This window comes from Peromyscus leucopus, chromosome 15 (genome assembly GCF_004664715.2).
Source record: "Peromyscus leucopus breed LL Stock chromosome 15, UCI_PerLeu_2.1, whole genome shotgun sequence".
NCBI lineage: Eukaryota > Metazoa > Chordata > Mammalia > Rodentia > Cricetidae > Peromyscus > Peromyscus leucopus.
In genome coordinates this window covers 16232693-16252112 of record NC_051076.1, presented here as the reverse complement: position 1 = coordinate 16252112, position 19420 = coordinate 16232693, and the positions used below count along the sequence as shown (strand labels likewise).

Below are 19420 nucleotides of genomic sequence, written 5' to 3'. Positions count from 1 at the left end.
TCTCTGCTTAATTTTTAAAACATATCTAATCTGACTACAAGTTCTATGATAATGTCTAACTACTAGCTTTCATTTCTTTATATCCTAATAGTTGGTAATAATAACATTCAAGGATCAGAAATTTGCATTACATTGTTAAATGGATGGAATAAATACAATTAGAAATATACATATAGCATTTTCTAACAATATCAGTTTCAAATTTGTATACAATATAAAACAATCCAATCCAATGTAAAGTATTTAAAACTAGTAATTGTCTTTTCTTTTCTTTCTTTTCTCTTCTTTTCTTTTTTTTAAACAAGAACCTTAAATCTAAACTCCTTTGCTTAGCCTTTTTCCTAACCCTTGACAATAACTTGTAACCAACCCCCCTAAATACTGAAAATTATCCCAGACCCAAAACCCATTAAAAAGACCAAAAAACCACCCGCCCCACACCACCTCTTTGGGAATGTGGGCGTCGTATTCTTAAAATTGATTCCTGCTGGGTATGGGCGAAGTTTTCTTTATCCTGAAAGAAAAATTTTAGGTTAATTGTCAAATTCTAGGAGAGGTAACTATATCCTTCATTATCCAGTCTGTGTATAATGCCAAAGTTCAGGGTTTATCTCAAGTCCTTATTCAAGTAGTCTTTGAGACTGGATCATCTCAGCTAGTCATCTCAAATTTGCTCTGAGCACCTTGTAGTTCAAAGCTGATCTATGGATGATGTTTGTCAGCTTAATGATATTATTATTGTCCACGTGGAATTGTTGTTGTTGTGGGGCCCCATCTTCTTTCTGGAGACTTCAGTTGATGTTAGGCCTGGCCATGATTTCCTGCAGAAAACTGATAAGAGACTCGAACACAAAAACATATATATGCAGCTAGCCTTTTTTCTAGAATTAGTTAGTACTCTATGTGACCATTCATATCTTAACAAAGTTTAAAATGTATATATATATTAATCTTGTAAATTTTGATATAAAATTTATACTTTGAGAAAAGTTTAAAGAATCAGAATAGAATCAAAGAGTTGAGATTAGTAATAGAATAGTCCCTTAATTAATTTTGCTTTTGTCCTGTACCATAGCAGAAGATGGCTCTTATTCTGGCATGATACAGGGAGTTTGCATTTTCCTTTTAACAACATGCTTGAGTTTAAAGAAGGAGAGAGCCATTCTCCAACTCCAAAGTCAGCTTTAAATTTTAATTGAACTGGGACTATTAGAAAACCAATAGTGTTAAATCTTTAGAGAAAAGCAGAAACAAACATTTAGGAAGACATAAAAAAATTTTTTAGATAATATATACCCATACACCGTTTCACTCTGTTTCTTGGGATAGATGATTTGTCACTTTTCTTCAGTTGTCTCATTTGTCCAGTGTTCTTCAGATTCCTTAACCTTCATTCTCCTAAAAGACAAAAACAAAAACCTTTCCCCAAGACTAATTTTGGGGATGTTCCTTTTTGGCAAGTTATTATCTGATTAAATGAAAAGGCATGTTTTATTGATACAAGTTAGTTTAAATTGAATGTTCATGCTGGTTGATGAACTATCACCTCCTCTAATTAAGAGGTCTCTCTTGTTCAAATCGAACCTTTATCAATTTTGATGGTACCCACAGCTTATCTTCTCCTGTAGAAACAAAAGCAAAACCACGTCCCCAATGTAATACATACCCTGGTTTCCATTCTGAGGTCAGCACATCCTTAAAGTATATAGGCTGATTTAACTCTGTAGTTTTTTCTATTATCCAATGTCTCTCTGCAGCTGTTGTTCCTTTCTCATTGGCATTCAGAAAATTCAAAGTTAGAAGAGCATTATGCAGTCTATTTCTGGGGGTTTTTGTTACCCATTTCTGTTTATTTAGCATATCCTTTAGAGTTCTGTTTGATCTTTCTATAACTGCTTGACCTGTAGGATTATGTGGTATGCCTGTAATATGCTTTATATTGTAATAAGCAAAAAACTGTTTCATTTTAACAGAGACATATGATGGAGCATTGTCAGTTTTGATTTGTGCAGGTATACCCATGATGGCCATAACTTCTAGCAAATGAGTGATTGCAGAATCAGCCTTTTCAGAACTCAAAGCAGTTGCCCATTGAAATCCTGAAAAAGTATCAATGGTGTGGTGTACATATTTCAGTTTTCCAAATTCTGCAAAGTGAAACACGTCCATCTGCCAGATTTCATTTCTCTGAGTACCCTTTGGGTTACATCCTGCTGGTAATGGCGTTTGATTGTAGAAGGAACAAGTAGGACATTTCTTTACTATTTCTTTGGCTTGTTGCCAGGTTATGGAAAAATCCTTTTTTAAACCTTTACTATTAACATGATGTTTTTTATGAAATTCTGAGGCCTCCAGCACATTTCCTATCAATAATTTATCAATCTCATCATTGCCTTGTGTTAGAGGGCCTGGCAGACCAGTATGGGATCGAATGTGAGTTATATATAAAGGATGATTCCTTTTCCTGATTGTATCTTGTAATTGAATAAATAGTGAAGTTAATTCTGAAGCATCGGGATAAATTCTGCAGTCTCAATATGTAACACCACTCTTTCAGCATACTGAGAGTCAGTTACTATGTTGAGAGGTTCTGAAAAATCCATTAATACCAATAGAATAGCATACAATTCTGATTTTTGAACTGAATTATACGGACTTTGAACCACTTTACTTAAATTTTCTGATTTGTAACCTGCCTTTCCTTCTTTGTTGGCATCTGTATAAAATGTACGAACTCCAGATATGGGTTTTTGCCGTACAATTTGAGGCAAGATCCATTCAGCTCTCTTTATAAGATCAATTCTATTGCTTTTGGGATATTTGCTGTTAATTTCTCCCAAAAAATTACTGCAAGCTCTTTGCCAAGGTTCACTTTCTGTCCATAATTTTTCAATGTCCTCCTTAGTTAATGGTACGACAATTTCTGCTGGGTCTATGCCTGCTAATTGACGAAGTCTCAATTTTCCTTTGTAAATCAAGTCAGAGATTTTTTCCACATAAGTTTTTAATTTTTTATTTGGTTTATTTGGTAAAAATATCCATTCCAATATAATATCTTCCCTCTGCATTAATATTCCAGTAGGAGAACGCCTAGAAGGTAAGATAACCAAAATGCAATCCAGCTTTGGATCAATACGATTCACGTGTCCTTCATGCACTTTCTTTTCTACCAAGGCTAATTCTTTCTCAGCTTCAGGTGATAATTCTCTTGGACTATTTAAGTCCTTGTCACCTTCTAAGGTTTTGAACAAATTAGTCAGTTCATCATTTTTTACCCCAACAATATTCCGTAGATGAGAAATGTCTCCAAATAATCTTTGAAAGTCATTAAGAGTCTGTAGTCTATCTCTCCGAATTTGCACCTTTTGGGGTCTAATTTTTTGTAGCTCTATTTTATATCCTAAATAATTAATAGAATCTCCTCTTTGTATCTTTTCAGGAGCAATTTGTAATCCCCAGCAAGGCAAAATTTTCTTTACTTCTTCAAACATTATTTCTAAAGTATCTGCATTTGAGTCAGCTAGTAAAATATCGTCCATATAATGATAAATTATAGATTTAGAAAATTTTTTACGTATCACTTCCAATGGCTGTTGCACAAAATATTGGCACAGAGTTGGGCTATTCAACATTCCCTGTGGGAGGACCCTCCATTGAAATCTTTTAACCGGTTGAGAATTATTATAAGTAGGCACTGTAAAAGCAAATCTTTCTTTGTCTTTTTCTTGTAAGGGTATTGAAAAGAAACAGTCTTTTAAATCAATAACTATGAGAGGCCATCCTTTTGGTAACAGAGTAGGCAAAGGCATCCCAGATTGTAGAGAGCCCATTGGCTGAATTACTTTGTTAATTGCTCTAAGGTCTGTTACCATTCTCCATTTACCAGATTTCTTTTTAATAACAAATACAGGAGAATTCCAAGGGCTGGTTGATTCTTCAATATGCTGAGCATTTAACTGTTCTTCTACCAGCTCTTCTAAAGCCTGGAGTTTCTCTGTTGTTAAAGGCCATTGCTGGACCCATACAGGCTTGTCTGTTAACCATTTTAAAGGTAGAGCTGTTGGTGTCTTTGGAAGATCATCAGTTATTGTGCCCTGTTCTTGTATAATATGGATGGCTGGTGACCACTCATTAGAACAATATCTTCTAATATTTCTCTCAGTAACATGTGCTAGTTTATGATTTGTTTCTGAGATTGGAGGGATGTTAATCTGAGTATTCCATTGTTGCAACAAGTCTCGACCCCACAGGTTCATAGTTATGTTAGCCACATATGGTTTTAATTTTCCTCTCTGTCCTTCTGGACCTATACATTCGAGCCATCTTGCACTCTGTTTCACCTGAGATAATGTCCCAATTCCTAACAGTTGAACGTTTACCTCCTGAAGAGGCCAAGTTGGATGCCAAAATTCTGGTGCAATTATGGTAACGTCCGCACCTGTGTCTACCAGACCAGACAACAAAACACCATTTATTTTTATTGTTAATTTTGGTCTTTGTTCATTAATAGAAGTTTGCCAAAAAATTTTCTTTATGTTTTCTCCTGAATTTTCTATTCTCTCTGTTTCATCATCCTGACCAGCATGATTTATTCCAATAGGCATTTGGTTATTTAATCGCTCTCCAGAGCAGGCATTTCCTCTATGGCTGCAGGAAAGGTTTGAACTGGATTTGCACTGGGGGCCTGCGCGAGGCCCCTCTGGGAGTTTCCCGAAGACTGAGGCAAAGGATTACCCTGTCTGTCCTTTGTTGATCTACATTCGTTGGTCCAGTGTTTTCCCTTACCACACCTTCTGCATACTCCAGAAGGAAGGGGCCTTCTGTTGCCATTGTTCCTTGAAGAAACATTGTTTCTGGGAATGACCTGTCTACAGTCCCTTTTCAAATGTCCTTGCTTTCCACATCCAAAACATCTAACACTCCTCAAACCTTTTGAAATTACTTCTCCTACCCATGTATCATCATGCTCATCAGCTTCAACATTAATTGTTTCTCTAATCCAATCTTCCATAGGTGCAGATCTTGCCCTTAATGGCCTGATTATTCTTTTGCATGCTGCATTCGCATTCTCAAAGGCCAAAGATTCAATTATTGCCTTACTAGCTTCTGAATCCGAGACCATTCTCTTTACTGCTGAAGCCAGTCTTTGTAAAAAATCTGTAAAAGACTCTTTTGAGCCTTGCTTCACCTTTGTAAATGACTCAGATTTTTTTCCTGGTTCCTCAACTTTGTCCCATGCATTCAAGGCTGCCGTTCGACATAAAATTAGGGTTTGGACATCATATAAACATTGTGTTTGTGCTGAAGCATATTGGCCTTCGCCCATAAGCTGATCCTGGCAAACTTGTATTCCTTTATCCCTCCATTGTTTTTCTATGTTTTTAGCCTCCTCCTTAAACCAAGTCAGAAATTGAAGTCTCTGGCTGGGTTCCAGAACACCTTGTGCAAGGTCCCGCCAGTCCTGTGGTACTATCCTATTATATGTTGACCAAGAGTTTAACATTTGCTTTACATATGGGGAATGCATGCCATAAGATACTATTGCCTCCTTAAACCTTTTTAAATCCAACATTTCAATTGGAGCCCAATTATTTTGTGTAGCCATTTGATCAGGCATCTGCTGTACGGTTACAGGATAAATTAAGGGTGACTGTGTGAAAACAGGCTTTCTTTCTGCAACCTTATGATCCCGACTTGAAACAACTTCACTGTTAATTTCTTCTGTCTGAATTTTTACAGGTTTAACAAATTCTTCTAAAGCTGTTATCCTGGCACTTAAATTGACTATCTTTTTAAATATTAAAATGTGGATTATTATAGTGATAAGGTGCATAATTCCACCAATACTAATATTATATAGTTGTTCCATTGCCAGACTGCCTAAAATTTCGAACAAAAACCAATTTTCTTCCAATGTACACATAAAACCCATTTGTTTTTTAATGTGGAAAAATTCTCTTTTAGATAGTTTCCTTTAAAATATCTGATATGTTATGACTTACCAAATCTGCGTAGAACAGTAGAAATCCGAGGGGATTTTCAAAGCAGCCACCTAGTGTCCCAGGTGTAAATCCAAAGAGAGAGAGAGAGAGAGAGAGAGAGAGAGAGAGAGAGAGAGAGAGAGAGAGAGAGAGCAAGAAAGCGTAGCTGGCTAAAGTTTAAATGCAGCCACGTGTTCCCTCTTGTGCCGAATCAAGGCTTGGGTCTGGCTTCCTTACGCTCCGACCACGTGCGTTGGCTTTACAGGCAGGGCCCTGTTCGGCAGGGCAACTCTGAGTTGTTTGTAGCACCGGCTTTAAGCAAGCAGGATTTAAGCAAGCAGCTCACCGATAGTCCAGCCTGAGGTCAAGCAGAACTAAAGCCGCTGCTCGGACTAAGAAGCCGATCGCCGCCGCCGCCGCCGCCGCCGCCGCCGCGGGCCGCCTGCCGCCCTTGCGGGAAAGCGGACCTGCCGCCAAGCCAAGCAGTTTTTAATGGATTCTTGTCACGTTGGGCGCCAGATGTAGATGTAACCAACCGTCTTATTAAATAAGAAACACAGAAACAATGTAAAAGAGAAAGCCGAGAGGTCAGAGCTCAGAGCTAAAATCTCACCCTTCCTCCTGCTGTCCCAGCTTCGCGAAAAGAGACCTACTTCCTGTCGGTTAGTTTTTTTATAGTATGTTGTTCTGCCTTCTCATTGGTTGTAAACCCAAACACATGACTGCCTCGTCACTGTCTGAATGTACAGCCCCCTAGGTCTTAAAGGCATATGTCTCCAATGCTGACTGTATCCCTGAACACACAGAGATCTTATGGGATTAAAGGCGTGTGCCACCACCGCCACACTCTTGCTATGGCTCTAATAGCTCTGACCCCCAGACAACTTTATTTATTAACATACAATCAAAATAATAATTCTGTACAATTAGATTACCACCACAAAGACATCTTGATGTTAGCCTCCACATGTGTACACATGGGCATGCATATCCACACACATGTCACATGTGCATGTATATTACACAACTGTAAATCATCCCCTAAACTCATACAGGAAATAAACTGTAGTAAAGACTTTAAATTAAAACTTGGCCATGAGGCCATTTAGAAAGTTGCTTTTAATTTTTCTTCATATATTTAAGAGTACATAGAACATTAGTATTAGTGAGGTAGGTCTCTGACTATGTGGATCACACAAACTGTTGAAACCCTCAGAAATTAAATGGCGTGCTGATAGATAGGAAGGAGTCACTGAATTAGACTCTTAAGACCCTGACAACTGATATATACCCATTATTTCTATTACTTTATTCTGACTTGATAGTGATTGTGTGGAAAAGCTGTGACATACTGTTTTTCTGAGTTCTGTTAATGGAAGAAAAGAGTTATGTGAAATACCAAGTATTTTCTGTATTTGTAACATAGTTTATGTTAAAGGTATATTTGCTTTTCTTTTACCTATAGATGATGTCATTTTTTTTTTCTTTTAGAACGTCCAGTTGCTGATAATGAACGAATGTTTGATGTTCTTCAACGATTTGGAAGTCAAAGGAATGAAGTCCGTTTCTTTCTTCGTCATGAACGCCCCCCTAGCAGGGATATTGGTACATAATATTCTGTGAATTGTAACTAGTGTTGAGGATTTTATTTTGTGCGTTGTAGTAGTTGAGGAGAGGCCTGGGACGAGAAGCTGGGAGTTGAGGGGTGAAGGGAAGCTAGGGAATTCGAGCAGTGGGGCAGGTTTCTTCGTCTGGACTTGACTGAAGTGGGGAGAAAAAGAGATCTGGCTTGCTTGAGGAAGGGAGACGTGTGCCTTAGATTTTAATGTAGGAGGGAGTCTGGAAAGCAAGAAGTTGGAGCTAGAGGGAGGAGGAATGCTTACTAGATACAGCGGATCCCCGAAAATGTGTGTCTCCACCTGAGGTTCTCCGAGAAAAAGGAGGAGTCTGGACCTCCTCACACTGACAGGAAAGAGAGAAAACCACACACACCTAAATCGGGTGTCTGCAGGGGCAGGCTGAGGTGTTTCTCATCTGAAAACATGTGTTTTCTTTGGGGATGGAGATGAAGTCATGTGGAAGTGGTGGTGATGGAGGTGGGTAGACAGACAGAGCTGTTAGGGAGAGGAGAGCATGCGTTCTGGAGAAGTAGGGTGCTGGAATCACCGCGGCTGCTGATGAGAGACTTGAACCCGTGGTCCTCCTAGGAGTGCTCTGCAGCTCAGGAGGTTGTGATAGAAGACAGACTGGCCAGGGTTGGCTTTGCCTGGTGGACTTCATGGGACTTGAGTGGTGGTGTAGTGTTTGGCAAGGTGACGTGTCTTAGTGATGGGTGGGTATCTTAGTGATGTTTTCTGTTGCTGTGATAAAATACCTTGACAGAAGCAACTTAGGGAGGGCCGAGGCTTTATTCTGGTTTACAGGTCAAGGGGTACGTACGGTGTGTTTGGCAGGAAGTCAGACTGGTGGGAGCTTGAAGCAGCTGGTTACCTCACATCCACAGTCAGGAAGCCCGATCATGAATACTGTGCTTACTTCGCTTTCTCCTTTATGCACAATTCAGATTGTTGACCCCGGGAATGGGGCCACTGGAGTTAGCAGGTCTTCAAGCCCTAATTGACCTGATCCAGATGCTCCCCCCAGGCATGCCCAGAGGCTTATTTCATGGGTGATTTCTCGATACTGTCAGGTATCTCACCATGCACTGGGGTAGGGGTGAAAGGATGGGTCTGTGGGAAAGAGTAGATGGCATCTCATGACCGAATCTCATGATGAGATTAACACACAAATGGAGGAGTGGGCGGTCAAAAAGCAGGATGATTAATATGAGATTTCGGATATGGACCACTTTCCGTGGTGTTTTTTTTTTTTTTTTTTTTTTTTTTTTTTTTTTTTTTTTTTCAGGTTAGACCTTGAAAAAGAGCCTGATTTAGAAACAACTTGGCAACAGAACTTAGATGATCTCTTGGGTAGCAGGGTCTCAAATGAAGGCAGACTTGGAGGGCCTAAAAGAATGGGATGGCTGAGTCTTCATAACTGATCCAGAGCAGGAGAGGACAGACAGTAAGACACCAAGTGGAGACTGGGCTGCAAGTTGTTTAGACACTGAGAATGTGGCCTTGCCTGTAAGATGCAGGTGAACCCGCCTTCAGTCGGGGAAGAGCCCTTCTCATGGGAAGCCACCAGTTGGAACAGGATTACTCCATTTCCAAACATGCTGGGGTTTCTAAAGGAATTACGGACAGTTTTCTTGGGAGTAAGAATGTAGATAGCATCTTAATGAGTGGGTGTTTAACATCCCAGTTTTATTATTCGCTCTTATTTTAATCCAAGTGTCCACATGATACCTGCTCTGAATTGACTTCGTTTGGCGCCTTCTACTCTACCGATGAGAGGTGCTGATACGTCGGGGTTAAGTGGCTTGTCAGGCCACACACCTAGTGGCCGAGCCAAGAGGGAAAACCCGAAGCACCCAGACCAGGCTGACAGCCTTTCGGTTTTACTGGTGTTTGTAATTTTATTTTAAATATGCATAGAGGTATCCTCCCTAAGCCTTCTTTTAAAAATACATTTTAATGGACATTTGCATCATGTTTTTATTTTCTTCTGTATTTACATTACTGTATATATTCTGAATTCTAATGAGTTGGAATTTGGCTATCCATCTCCCAGTTCAAGTGTCTTGCTGTGTGCAGCACCAGGTGAATTATTAAGTAGTCTCCCAATGGTGCATTATGCAGTTTCGGAGCGTCTGTAATGTGAGAAATAAAGTGTTAACTAAGACAAAGGAGCTGTTTGCACACTGTTGCAAACACCAGTGCCACACAGCGTTTAGACTAGTGGAGAGCAAGATGGCTTTCCCGTCTGCTGTAGGCGGGCCTCTGCTTCCCTGTTTAGTTAGACTGCTGAGGATTAGGAGACTGATAATGTGCACCGCCAGCTAAGACTGTGACCCACAAAGTGTTTGAAATTGTTTGTAAAATTTTCACTTTTTACTCTTAATTCTGTAACTGGCTAAAATGAAAGCTAGTTGAATGTTTTTTCCCTGAGACAGAAAAGAAAGCAATTATTTGTACTGTAGAAAAATATTTTTCTTACAGAGATACTATAATAAATTATTCAGATTATTGTATTAGAGAGTCAAACAACATTTAAAAGCTAACATTAGAGTTACATACTGAGTGTAATGCTTGGCTCTGAGGCTAGCTAGTCATATTTATTTATGTTTAAACATATTAAAGTTTCCTGATAGTTATAATAGATATTTGATTCAAAGAAATACGTGGTGTTATATTGTGTACCCTAATAAATTTTGGCTGAAGATCAGAGAACAGAACAAACTACTAGATTAAACATAGAGGCCAGACAGTGGTGACACACACCTTTAATCCTGGCACTCGGGAGGCAGAGATCCATCTAGATTTCTGTGTGTTCAAAACCACCCTGGACTACATGAGATTGACTCAGTCTAGGAGAGAAAACAGAGCAGGCAGTGGTGGCACACACACCTTTAACCCCAGGAAGTGGCGGCTGGGTGGAGTATATAAGTATATATATAAGTATATATAAGTATATAAGGTATATAAGACATGAAGAGAAAGGAACTAAAGCCTTGTCGGCTGAGGAACCCCTTTCGGCTAGAGGCCTTTTCAGGCTGAGGAGTCCTAGATATAAGATGTGGCTTGTTCCTTTGTCTCTGATCTTTCAGCATTTACCCCAAGGTTTTTATTATAAGACCTTAAGAAATTCGAGCAACAGAAATGGTTGTCTTAAAATCTCTCAGGTAATTGTAATGATTATTTTAATTTCTGGAAAATATGGATATGAGTTTAACACATTTTAAAAGTTATCTTTGTTGATATTTTATATATGTATTAGTTTAAATTTATTCCTTTCCTTTATTGTGCATTGAGTAGTGCCAAGATACATGTTTTGGCTTGAAACTCTTTTTGGTCAAAAATGCAGAGTAGTCATTAGTTTTTAGTTAGACTTTCTCAAATCAAGAGAAATGGAAATATTTTTCATAAATTAATGAGGATATACTTCATAGTATACTTAGAAATTTTCACTGAATGTCCCAATAAATAAAATTATCAAAATACCACTGGATCTGTTTTTAAATACAAGTTTTTTTTATATTTTTATATTTTATTTTTTCACTGTTAATGAATACAGAGGTGGATTGATTGCATTTTTAAGTTATTTCTTTTATTGAACACCTCCCCATTCCTGTACTAAGGAAGCATTGAAGCATTGAACTAGTATCCTGTGCATGCCAGGAAAGCACTCTACTACTGAGCCATCTCCATATACTCCAGCCTGCTTACATTTTTAAAAATTGCACATATATATTAATCCATATATATATACATTTGTGTGTGTCCATGCATGAGCGTGTGTGCGCTTATTTCCTGGTATGCATGTGTGCTTGTGCTGTGGCTTGTATGTGGAGGTCAGAGGAAAACTTAGGAAGTCAGTTCTCTTTTTCCATCCTGTGGGTCTGTGGAATCAAACAGCTGGTTGGGCTGGTGGCAAACACCTTACTAGTCTGTTGAGATGTCGCTGGTTCTCTCATCCCTCCTTTCATTTTGAGATAGGCAGGGTTTGAACTTGGACTTTGCATGGTTGAGTCTCCTGAGGAGCTGAGATTATAGGCTTGTGCCACCAGGTTCCTCTGAAGCTCTTTCAGTTCATTACTGCATGGTCTAGAACTAGGAGGAACAACTATAAGCAAATGGTACAAATTACCTGGAGTCACAGGTGCAGTGATTTCTCGATATTGTTGAGTGAATCAAGCAGCTTCCTAGGGAATAGGTGGAATGTGAGCTTCCTTAGTGCTATTCATCGTTTCAGATAATTGCGTTTTCAAAACAAGCCTAATTATGAGATCTGAACTCTATTGCTGTTAGAAGATACTTTAAATGTCCAGTCAACTCAAGAATCAGATAGCAGTAAAACAAAGCGGAAAGGACCTGCTGGGTGAACTTCTCTCGACTCTAATGTTAATGTCTCGTTTCTGAATCTGTATTTAGTGAGTGGACCAAGATCCCAAGATCCAAGTGTAAAAAGAAATGGTGTAAAAATTCCCGGTGAGCATCGGAGAAAGGAGAATGGAGTAAGTGATTCTTTTTTATCTTATTATATGCCACATTTAAACTTTAAATCTCACTCATTGTTATTTTCTTATTCAGTGGATCAATAATGACCACCTTTTCAAGGCTGCTGCTTCTTTTAACATAAAACAATTGTTACTTATTTGTGGGGACTAGGTCAGAGGGGTATCAGATCACCTGGAGCTGGAGTTACAAGCAGTTGTGAGCTGTCTCCTGTGGGTGCTGGGAATTGAACTTGGGTCCTCTGCAAGAATAGTATGTGTTCTTAACCACCAAGCCACCTCTTTAGCCCCTTAAATATTTTCATAGATATTTCCATGATTCTTGTATGGCTATTACTCATAAGCTAGCTGTTGAATACACCATCTATTCACAAAAAAATAAATCTTTAGCAAGTTCCAGGAAATATTTGGTGATTTCATTTGTTGTTATAATTACTTTTAGAAAAATGGAAAATTATTAATTAATGATCTTGCTGTTTTATATGAATTGAAACATCTTGGCATCCCTTTGAAGGTATTCTTTTCAGATCCCAGAACTTTGGATATCAGTCTGGATTTCCTGAGTTATCTTACTCTACTTTATAGTTAATTTTTGCCAGAGTTCCAGGTATCTAAAGTACCTGCTGTACATTCCCTCAAGTGCATCCTGTTCTGTTCTTTGATTGACAGTTATCTTACTGTGATGGAGACCAATGGAGAACAACAGGAATGTCTTAGTCAGTAGCAGGCTTTTCTAACTGTGACCTAACACATTATCCCTCAATTGGTGTTTACTTTCCCAGAGGAAGGTTTATGTAAATAGAACTGAGATACAACAAATTGCCCCCTTTTTTTGAGTCAAGGTCTTACTGTGTAGCCCTGGTCAGCCTGGAGGGCCTCCTTGTATAGATCAGGCTAGCCTTGAACTTGTGACTATCCTCTGGCCTCTGGATCTTGAGTGCTGGGATTACAGGTGTAAGCTATCATAACTAACTTTAGACTGTTTTTTGGAGATTGGAAAGCGGTAACTCTTGCCTCAGCCCCCCAGTGCACTCACTGCCAGGCCCAGCCAGTGGTGCTTTATGTTGATGTCATGTTTTGATGGCTATGTTCTAGGTTTGCTGTGGACACCCTAGTACTGTGTTTATACAGCCACAGTCTACTGTCTAATGTAAATTAACCACAGGCAGAGTAACTCTGAATTCTTCTGTTTGTGTTTCTGAGCAAACTATTTAAAATGTACAGCTTCAAAAATCATTGGCCTGTATGTTAGTATGTTTTATATCTTAATAAATGAACTCAGTGAATATTAAAGTAAAAATTAATACCCAAATAATTTTGTTATGATTAGTTTAGATGGAGCTTTTAAGCAGGCCTCTGAACATAATATGGAAATAGATGGTGGTGTGTTTCCATTTGTAGGTTAATAGTCCTAGGATGGACCTGACGCTTGCAGAACTTCAGGAAATGGCATCTCGCCAGCAGCAGCAGATTGAGGCCCAGCAACAAATGCTGGCTACTAAGGTAGAGTCTTCACAGACCTCATCACCTACTGCTGTTAATGTCTTTGTTGAACCTGTTCACAGTCTGCCCTACTTATTGAGGTAGTAGCCTCTCACTCACATAGGAACTGATGTTATCACCCCAAGTTACTTGCTGTGTGATTTTCTTCAGCATTTTTCAGAAACCCTTCTATCATTTTAGTTCAGGGTTTTCCTGACCTAATTTTTGTTACTATTTTTTTTTTTCTTTTTGAGTTAGTTGCCTGTCTCTGTTACCTAAGCTAATCTCAAACTTTTGGTCCCAAGTGATTTCCGCCTGCCTCTGGCTCCTGAATAGCTGGGATTATAGACTTACACCACTATGTCTGACTTGATCCTTGATTTTGATAAAGGCTGACTGCCCTGTGCTGGGAGTCAGGGAGAGGGAAGTTAGGAAGAAACTTCCCTTTGCTCCCTGGAGCTCACCTGTGCTGCCACAGGAACAACTTGAACATCTGCTCAAGCTATCACTGTCGCCTTCTACTGCTTGGCCCCAGTGCAAAAGAGGTGTTTTATTCAGAATCCTAGTCCTGGCCTTGAATAAGAAAAATTGCCCTCAGTTACTATCAAAACTAGTCTCTCTCTGCTGTGTCTGCCAGCCACAGGCTTAGAATCTACAGCAGATGCCGGCAGACTTTGCTCCTTAGAGCTGTAGTAACAGTCTTAGCCTTTGTGTGCACACCACTCTGTCTACATAGTGGTTAGTCAGCTTTGCCTGTGAGCAGCCACAGATGTGTGTGGTGTGTTCCAATTAAGCTTTGCTTATGAAAACAGCAAATTAGGGGCTTAGGAAATGGCTTTGTTGGTAATGTACTTGTCCAAGTTTGAGGATCTGAGTTTGGATCTCAGAACCCATGTGAAGCGGGATTTGGTAACTATATCTGTGACCCCAGCATTCCTATGGTGAGATGTCCCTAAGAAATAGGTTTCTGATTCAGAGTTTGGAGCCTGAGATCCCACACTTCTGAAAGCTTATTGTAAAAATAAGCTGTTATGCTATCACAGTGTGTAGGGAGGACATACCTTCATCTAAACAGTTGATCATTGCAGAGTAAATCTCTAGTCTCAAGACCTTCACTTTGAAAGTCCATGTTATTTACATGTTTTAAGCATATTTGGAGATGGTTACCTTTGATTGTAGATTCTGTAACTGGTATTTTAAAATTATAAAGTAATACAAATAAATTTTGCATAACTGCAGGTCCCCCCCCCCCCCCCCCAGTCATAGTTTCTCTATAACTTTGGAGCCTGTCCTGGAACTCACTCTGTAGACCAGGCTGGCCTTGAACTCACAGAGATCCGCCTGTCTCTGCTTCCTAAGTGCTGGGATTAAAGGCGTGCGCCACCACTGCCCGGCCTAACTGCAGTTTTCTAAAAGTGTTACCTCCTTGGCTCTTTACAGTTCCTACCCATGGAGTATATAATATATAAGAGACTCCTCAGAGAGGAGTATTTCTATGTTCTATTTAATCCTTGTCACAGCAACAAGTAGTTGTTAACGCTCATTTCCCATGTTACAGATGAAGAAAGAATGTGTGTGTGTCCGAGATCTCATAGGAATTCATAGTTTAGCTTGGGTTCCAATCTGAATTTGAATTCATATCCTCTACATTTAACTACTTTTTTTTACATTGCCTCCCAACTCAAATGGGCTCCTTAAAATTAGCCTCTTTTTTAAGTTAGTGTGCATGCGTACATTCGCATGTGTGAACACGCATGTGCTTGTGTTTTCCTGTATGCGTATCTCTGCAACTCAGAGGAAAACTCTTGAGAGTTGGTTCTCCTTCTACATATGGGCTTCAGAAGATTTAATCAGTTCCTTAGGCAAGTACCTGTCCTTAGCGGACCAAGTTAGCTTCTTATAGACAGCATCTGGGGGCAGAAAGTCTGCTCACTTTGGGAAGTGGCTGCTATGACAGTCTGAGGAACTGGGTGGATCCTCAGCACTCAGGTAACAGCTGGGCACGGGGCAGGCTGTGTGACCATAGCACTGGGAGGGACGATGACGAGACAGGCAGATTCCCTACAGCTCGTTGGCCACCTCGTCTGGCCAGTCCAGGTCCAATGAGTAACTCATTCTCTCCCTGAATAATCCCCCTCCTCCAGGGCTCAGGGACCGATGCAGAAGAGGGGCCGAAAGACTGTAAGAGCCAGAGGCGGTGGGAGACGACAGGGAAATGTTTTCCAGACACAGCAGGGCACTAACGATGCGAACTCATTGCAGTTATGACAACATGTATAAGATCTGTGCAGTCTCAAGCCAGACAAAATCCCCTCCTGGAGAAGGGAGGTGGGCATGCAGTCCCACCCCGGGGCTGGGGTGGAGGTGGTGTCAATTGATGGCTTCTGGAAGAAGGGTGTGAGTTTTCCTTAGGGTTACGGGTTGGCCACCCTCCTGTGAAAGGCACACATCCAAGAGTACTTGATCAGCACAAGCTGTACTGGATTTTTTTTAAGGAGGGGAGAAGGCTCCGCAGTTCAAAGCATGCACTGTTCTTCCAGAGAGCCTGAGTTCTGTTCCCAGCACTCATGTCAGGTGACTTAGAACTGCCTATAACCCCGGCTCTGAGGGCTCAGAATCCCTCAGCCTCTGCAGACACCTTCGTTCATGTGCACGTAGCCCCACACAGATAGCATACATGTTATTAAAAATAAATCTTCTTTTAATAAAAAGGGACACAAAGTTGGGTGGGTAGGGAAGGGGGCATAGCTCTGAGAGGATTGGGGAAAGATTGAATATGATCAAAATTCATCACACAAAACTCTTCAAAGAACTAATAAAAATGAGGGGAAAAGGTGATCAAGGAAGACATCCAATGTTGACCTCTGACCTTCCATGCCTGCACACATACACATATGCACATGTATATACTCACATGTACACTACCCATACAATTTATTTTATAAGCAATTCTTTATGAAACCACTTTCAGGATTACTGCTTGCTTACTATGTAGGAACTACTTGGATTAAAAATACTAATTTCCAAGTCTTCCCTCCAAGAGTTTCGAGGGTGGGCCCGGAGTGTGTGTTTTGAATACTGCCCAGGTGATTGTGACAGCATGCAGGCTATGTGGGGAGAGCAGAACTGTTACAGGAACACTAGCCTCGGCCTGCGAGGGTCGGGTGAGGTTATGTTGAGGTTGGTAGTATGCCTGTGTAAAATGACAGGCCCAGTGAATGCTTCTTTTTCTGTCTTTAGGAGCAACGCTTAAAGTTTTTAAAACAGCAAGATCAACGTCAGCAGCAACAAGCTGCTGAGCAGGAGAAACTTAAGAGGCTCAAAGAGATAGCTGAAAGTCAGGAAGCCAAGCTTAAGAAAGTGAGAGCGCTGAAGGGCCACGTGGAGCAGAAGAGGCTGAGCAACGGGAAGCTAGGTATGTGCGTGCCTGCCTGCATGCCTGTGTGCTGTTGCCAGTTCCTCTTGGTTGATGTTAGCATTGAGTGTTTTAGGTAGATTGTAAAATTACATTTTTAAGTTATATTTTATCCTAAATTCTTGATCAAGAATTTGATGAAAATAAGGATTTTTGTTTATGTGGTACCTCCAGTTATTAAATTGACATATTATTAATAATTAAAGTTTTAGTGATTCAGTCGCTTTACCATTATAAAAGTGAGATCAAAAGTTCTAAAGAAGTTTGATTTCCAAAATTGAGAGTTTAATGTTTACTTTATTCACTGTGTAAATTCTTCAGAGCCTTCAAATGTCTGTATCTAGACAATAATGCAGCTGTTCATTGATTTCTGTTGTTTCTAAAAGTAGGTTGGTCCTAGGACATACTCAAAGAGTTCTCTACTTATTAGAAAGTTCATTATAAAGCTTGGTTGCCTGGCAAGTAGTTCATTCTTATTTTTATTTTCAACCGTGGTCATTCTCTCTCTTCTAGTGGAGGAAATTGAGCAGATGAATAGCCTGTTCCAGCAGAAACAGAGGGAGCTAGTTCTGGCTGTGTCAAAAGTGGAGGAACTTACAAGGCAGCTCGAGATGCTTAAGAACGGCAGGATCGATGGCCACCACGACAACCAGTCGGCCGTGGCTGAGCTTGACCGCCTCTACAAGGAACTGCAGGTAGGCCACTCTCTCAGTACAGCACGAGCTCCGCCCCAGAGATGACTGGAACTTTTGGACTTTAGATGCTTTTCCTCAAGGTGGGTGGAAGTGGGAGGCCTAAACCCCAAGAACCCAGAATAAACTTTAAGATGCCTCAAACAGGAAATTTGAGGCATAACCACAGCCAGTGGTCAGGCACAGATGTCGCTGAAGTTTAAACCAGAGATGAGGTGTACAGAGAGGTGGAAGCAAGCCCCTTACATTTTTAGAAATTCTGTAATAGTTAACCATGTGATTGCCTCCTGGAGGTGCTTTTCTTTCCTTCCCTGGTCATCTTTGTGTTTCCGTCTCGTTTTGTTCAGTTAAGAAACAAACTGAACCAAGAGCAGAATGCCAAGCTGCAACAACAGAGGGAGTGTTTGAACAAGCGCAATTCAGAAGTGGCAGTCATGGACAAGCGAGTTAATGAGCTCAGGGACCGGCTCTGGAAGAAGAAGGCCGCGCTGCAGCAGAAAGAGAATCTCCCGGTGAGCCATGGGCTGTCTGACTGGGGAGGGCCCTGGGCCTGGGGAGGGGGCAGCAGCTGTGTCGGGAAGACAGTGCAGGGTGAGTCTGCAGAAGATGGTCTGGGACTGTTCACCTTTTGTTTACGTGTGGTGCTTAGCTTCCCCTTCTAAGACTTGCAAGGTTGTATGAGAGTCGTTGTGGAGTAGTTCTGTTGGGACTTTTTTATAGACCGGCTAAATTCCAAAACTGTTCATTCTGGAATTTTCATTCTTTTCTGAATTGGTCCTCTAGTAACACATGCAATATTAAAAGATGTGTGCTTTTTAACCAAGGTTTCACCTGATGGAAATCTTCCCCAGCAAGCAGTGTCAGCCCCGAGTCGGGTGGCCGCTGTCGGCCCGTACATCCAGTCATCTACTATGCCACGGATGCCCTCCAGGCCCGAGCTGCTGGTGAAGCCAGCCCTGCCCGATGGGGCTTTGGTCATGCAGTCAACAGAGGGGCCGATGAAGATACAGACACTGCCCAACATGAGGTCTGGGGCTGCTTTCCAAAGTAAAGGTAAAAGGCTTTCCAAGGTCTCCAAGATTAGCTCTTCCTGTGCCACTGTATTTGCCAGCTGGAGTGTTTTAAAAAGTTGTTTTCGTATTACCTACTTTTAAATTCTCCAGTTCCTTTATTCTTTGCTAGTGCTTGTAACCAAGACAGTTCTACTCAGGATAACATCAGAGTTATTTCAGAAATGTCCTTACTGAATGTGTGGCGTTCACCTTTAAGTCCAGCACTTTCTGCAGAGGTTGAAGCAGGAGGATTGTGTGTAGTTAGAGGCCTATGCAGTGGTGCATTATCTCACAAAAGGAAGTAATCCTTGTTAGGAAGGAAATTTTGATCTGAGATCTTTTGTCCTGTGCGAAGAGACTGTATACACATATCAGTAATGCCAGTTTTACGGAGGCAAGTTGTGAATCCTCTTTCTTTGGAACAGTGTTATGAGCTCTTACACATGAGCATTGCTTGCTGACAGGTTTTGGAATGAAAGTAAATACTTGGAGATGTAAAGGTGGGAAGAGCAGAGGCCCTTGCTTTAGTCAACTTTGCCTTCTGTATCATGAGTATGGAGAGGTGCAAACCAGAATTTCATAATGGAAGGATAAATAATTGCAGAGTTTTAGGATGTGCAGGGGCCAAACATTCTTATCATTCAGATAACCATTATTTTTTCTTCTTCTTCCCATTGTTATAT

General features: G+C 40.6%; 1 protein-coding gene across 1 annotated transcript in view; it reads left to right on the top strand.

The window, feature by feature from the left end:
• The window catches only part of Tp53bp2 (tumor protein p53 binding protein 2), a 60195-nt gene that overhangs the window by 21628 nt on the left and 19147 nt on the right, over positions 1-19420 (top strand). Inside the window, exons 3-9 of the mRNA XM_028858995.2 lie at positions 7473-7586; positions 12014-12096; positions 13498-13599; positions 16819-16993; positions 17507-17688; positions 18033-18197; positions 18510-18738. Coding sequence (XP_028714828.1) covers positions 7473-7586; positions 12014-12096; positions 13498-13599; positions 16819-16993; positions 17507-17688; positions 18033-18197; positions 18510-18738 — 1050 coding nt within the window. The remainder of the gene's footprint in view (positions 1-7472; positions 7587-12013; positions 12097-13497; positions 13600-16818; positions 16994-17506; positions 17689-18032; positions 18198-18509; positions 18739-19420) is intronic.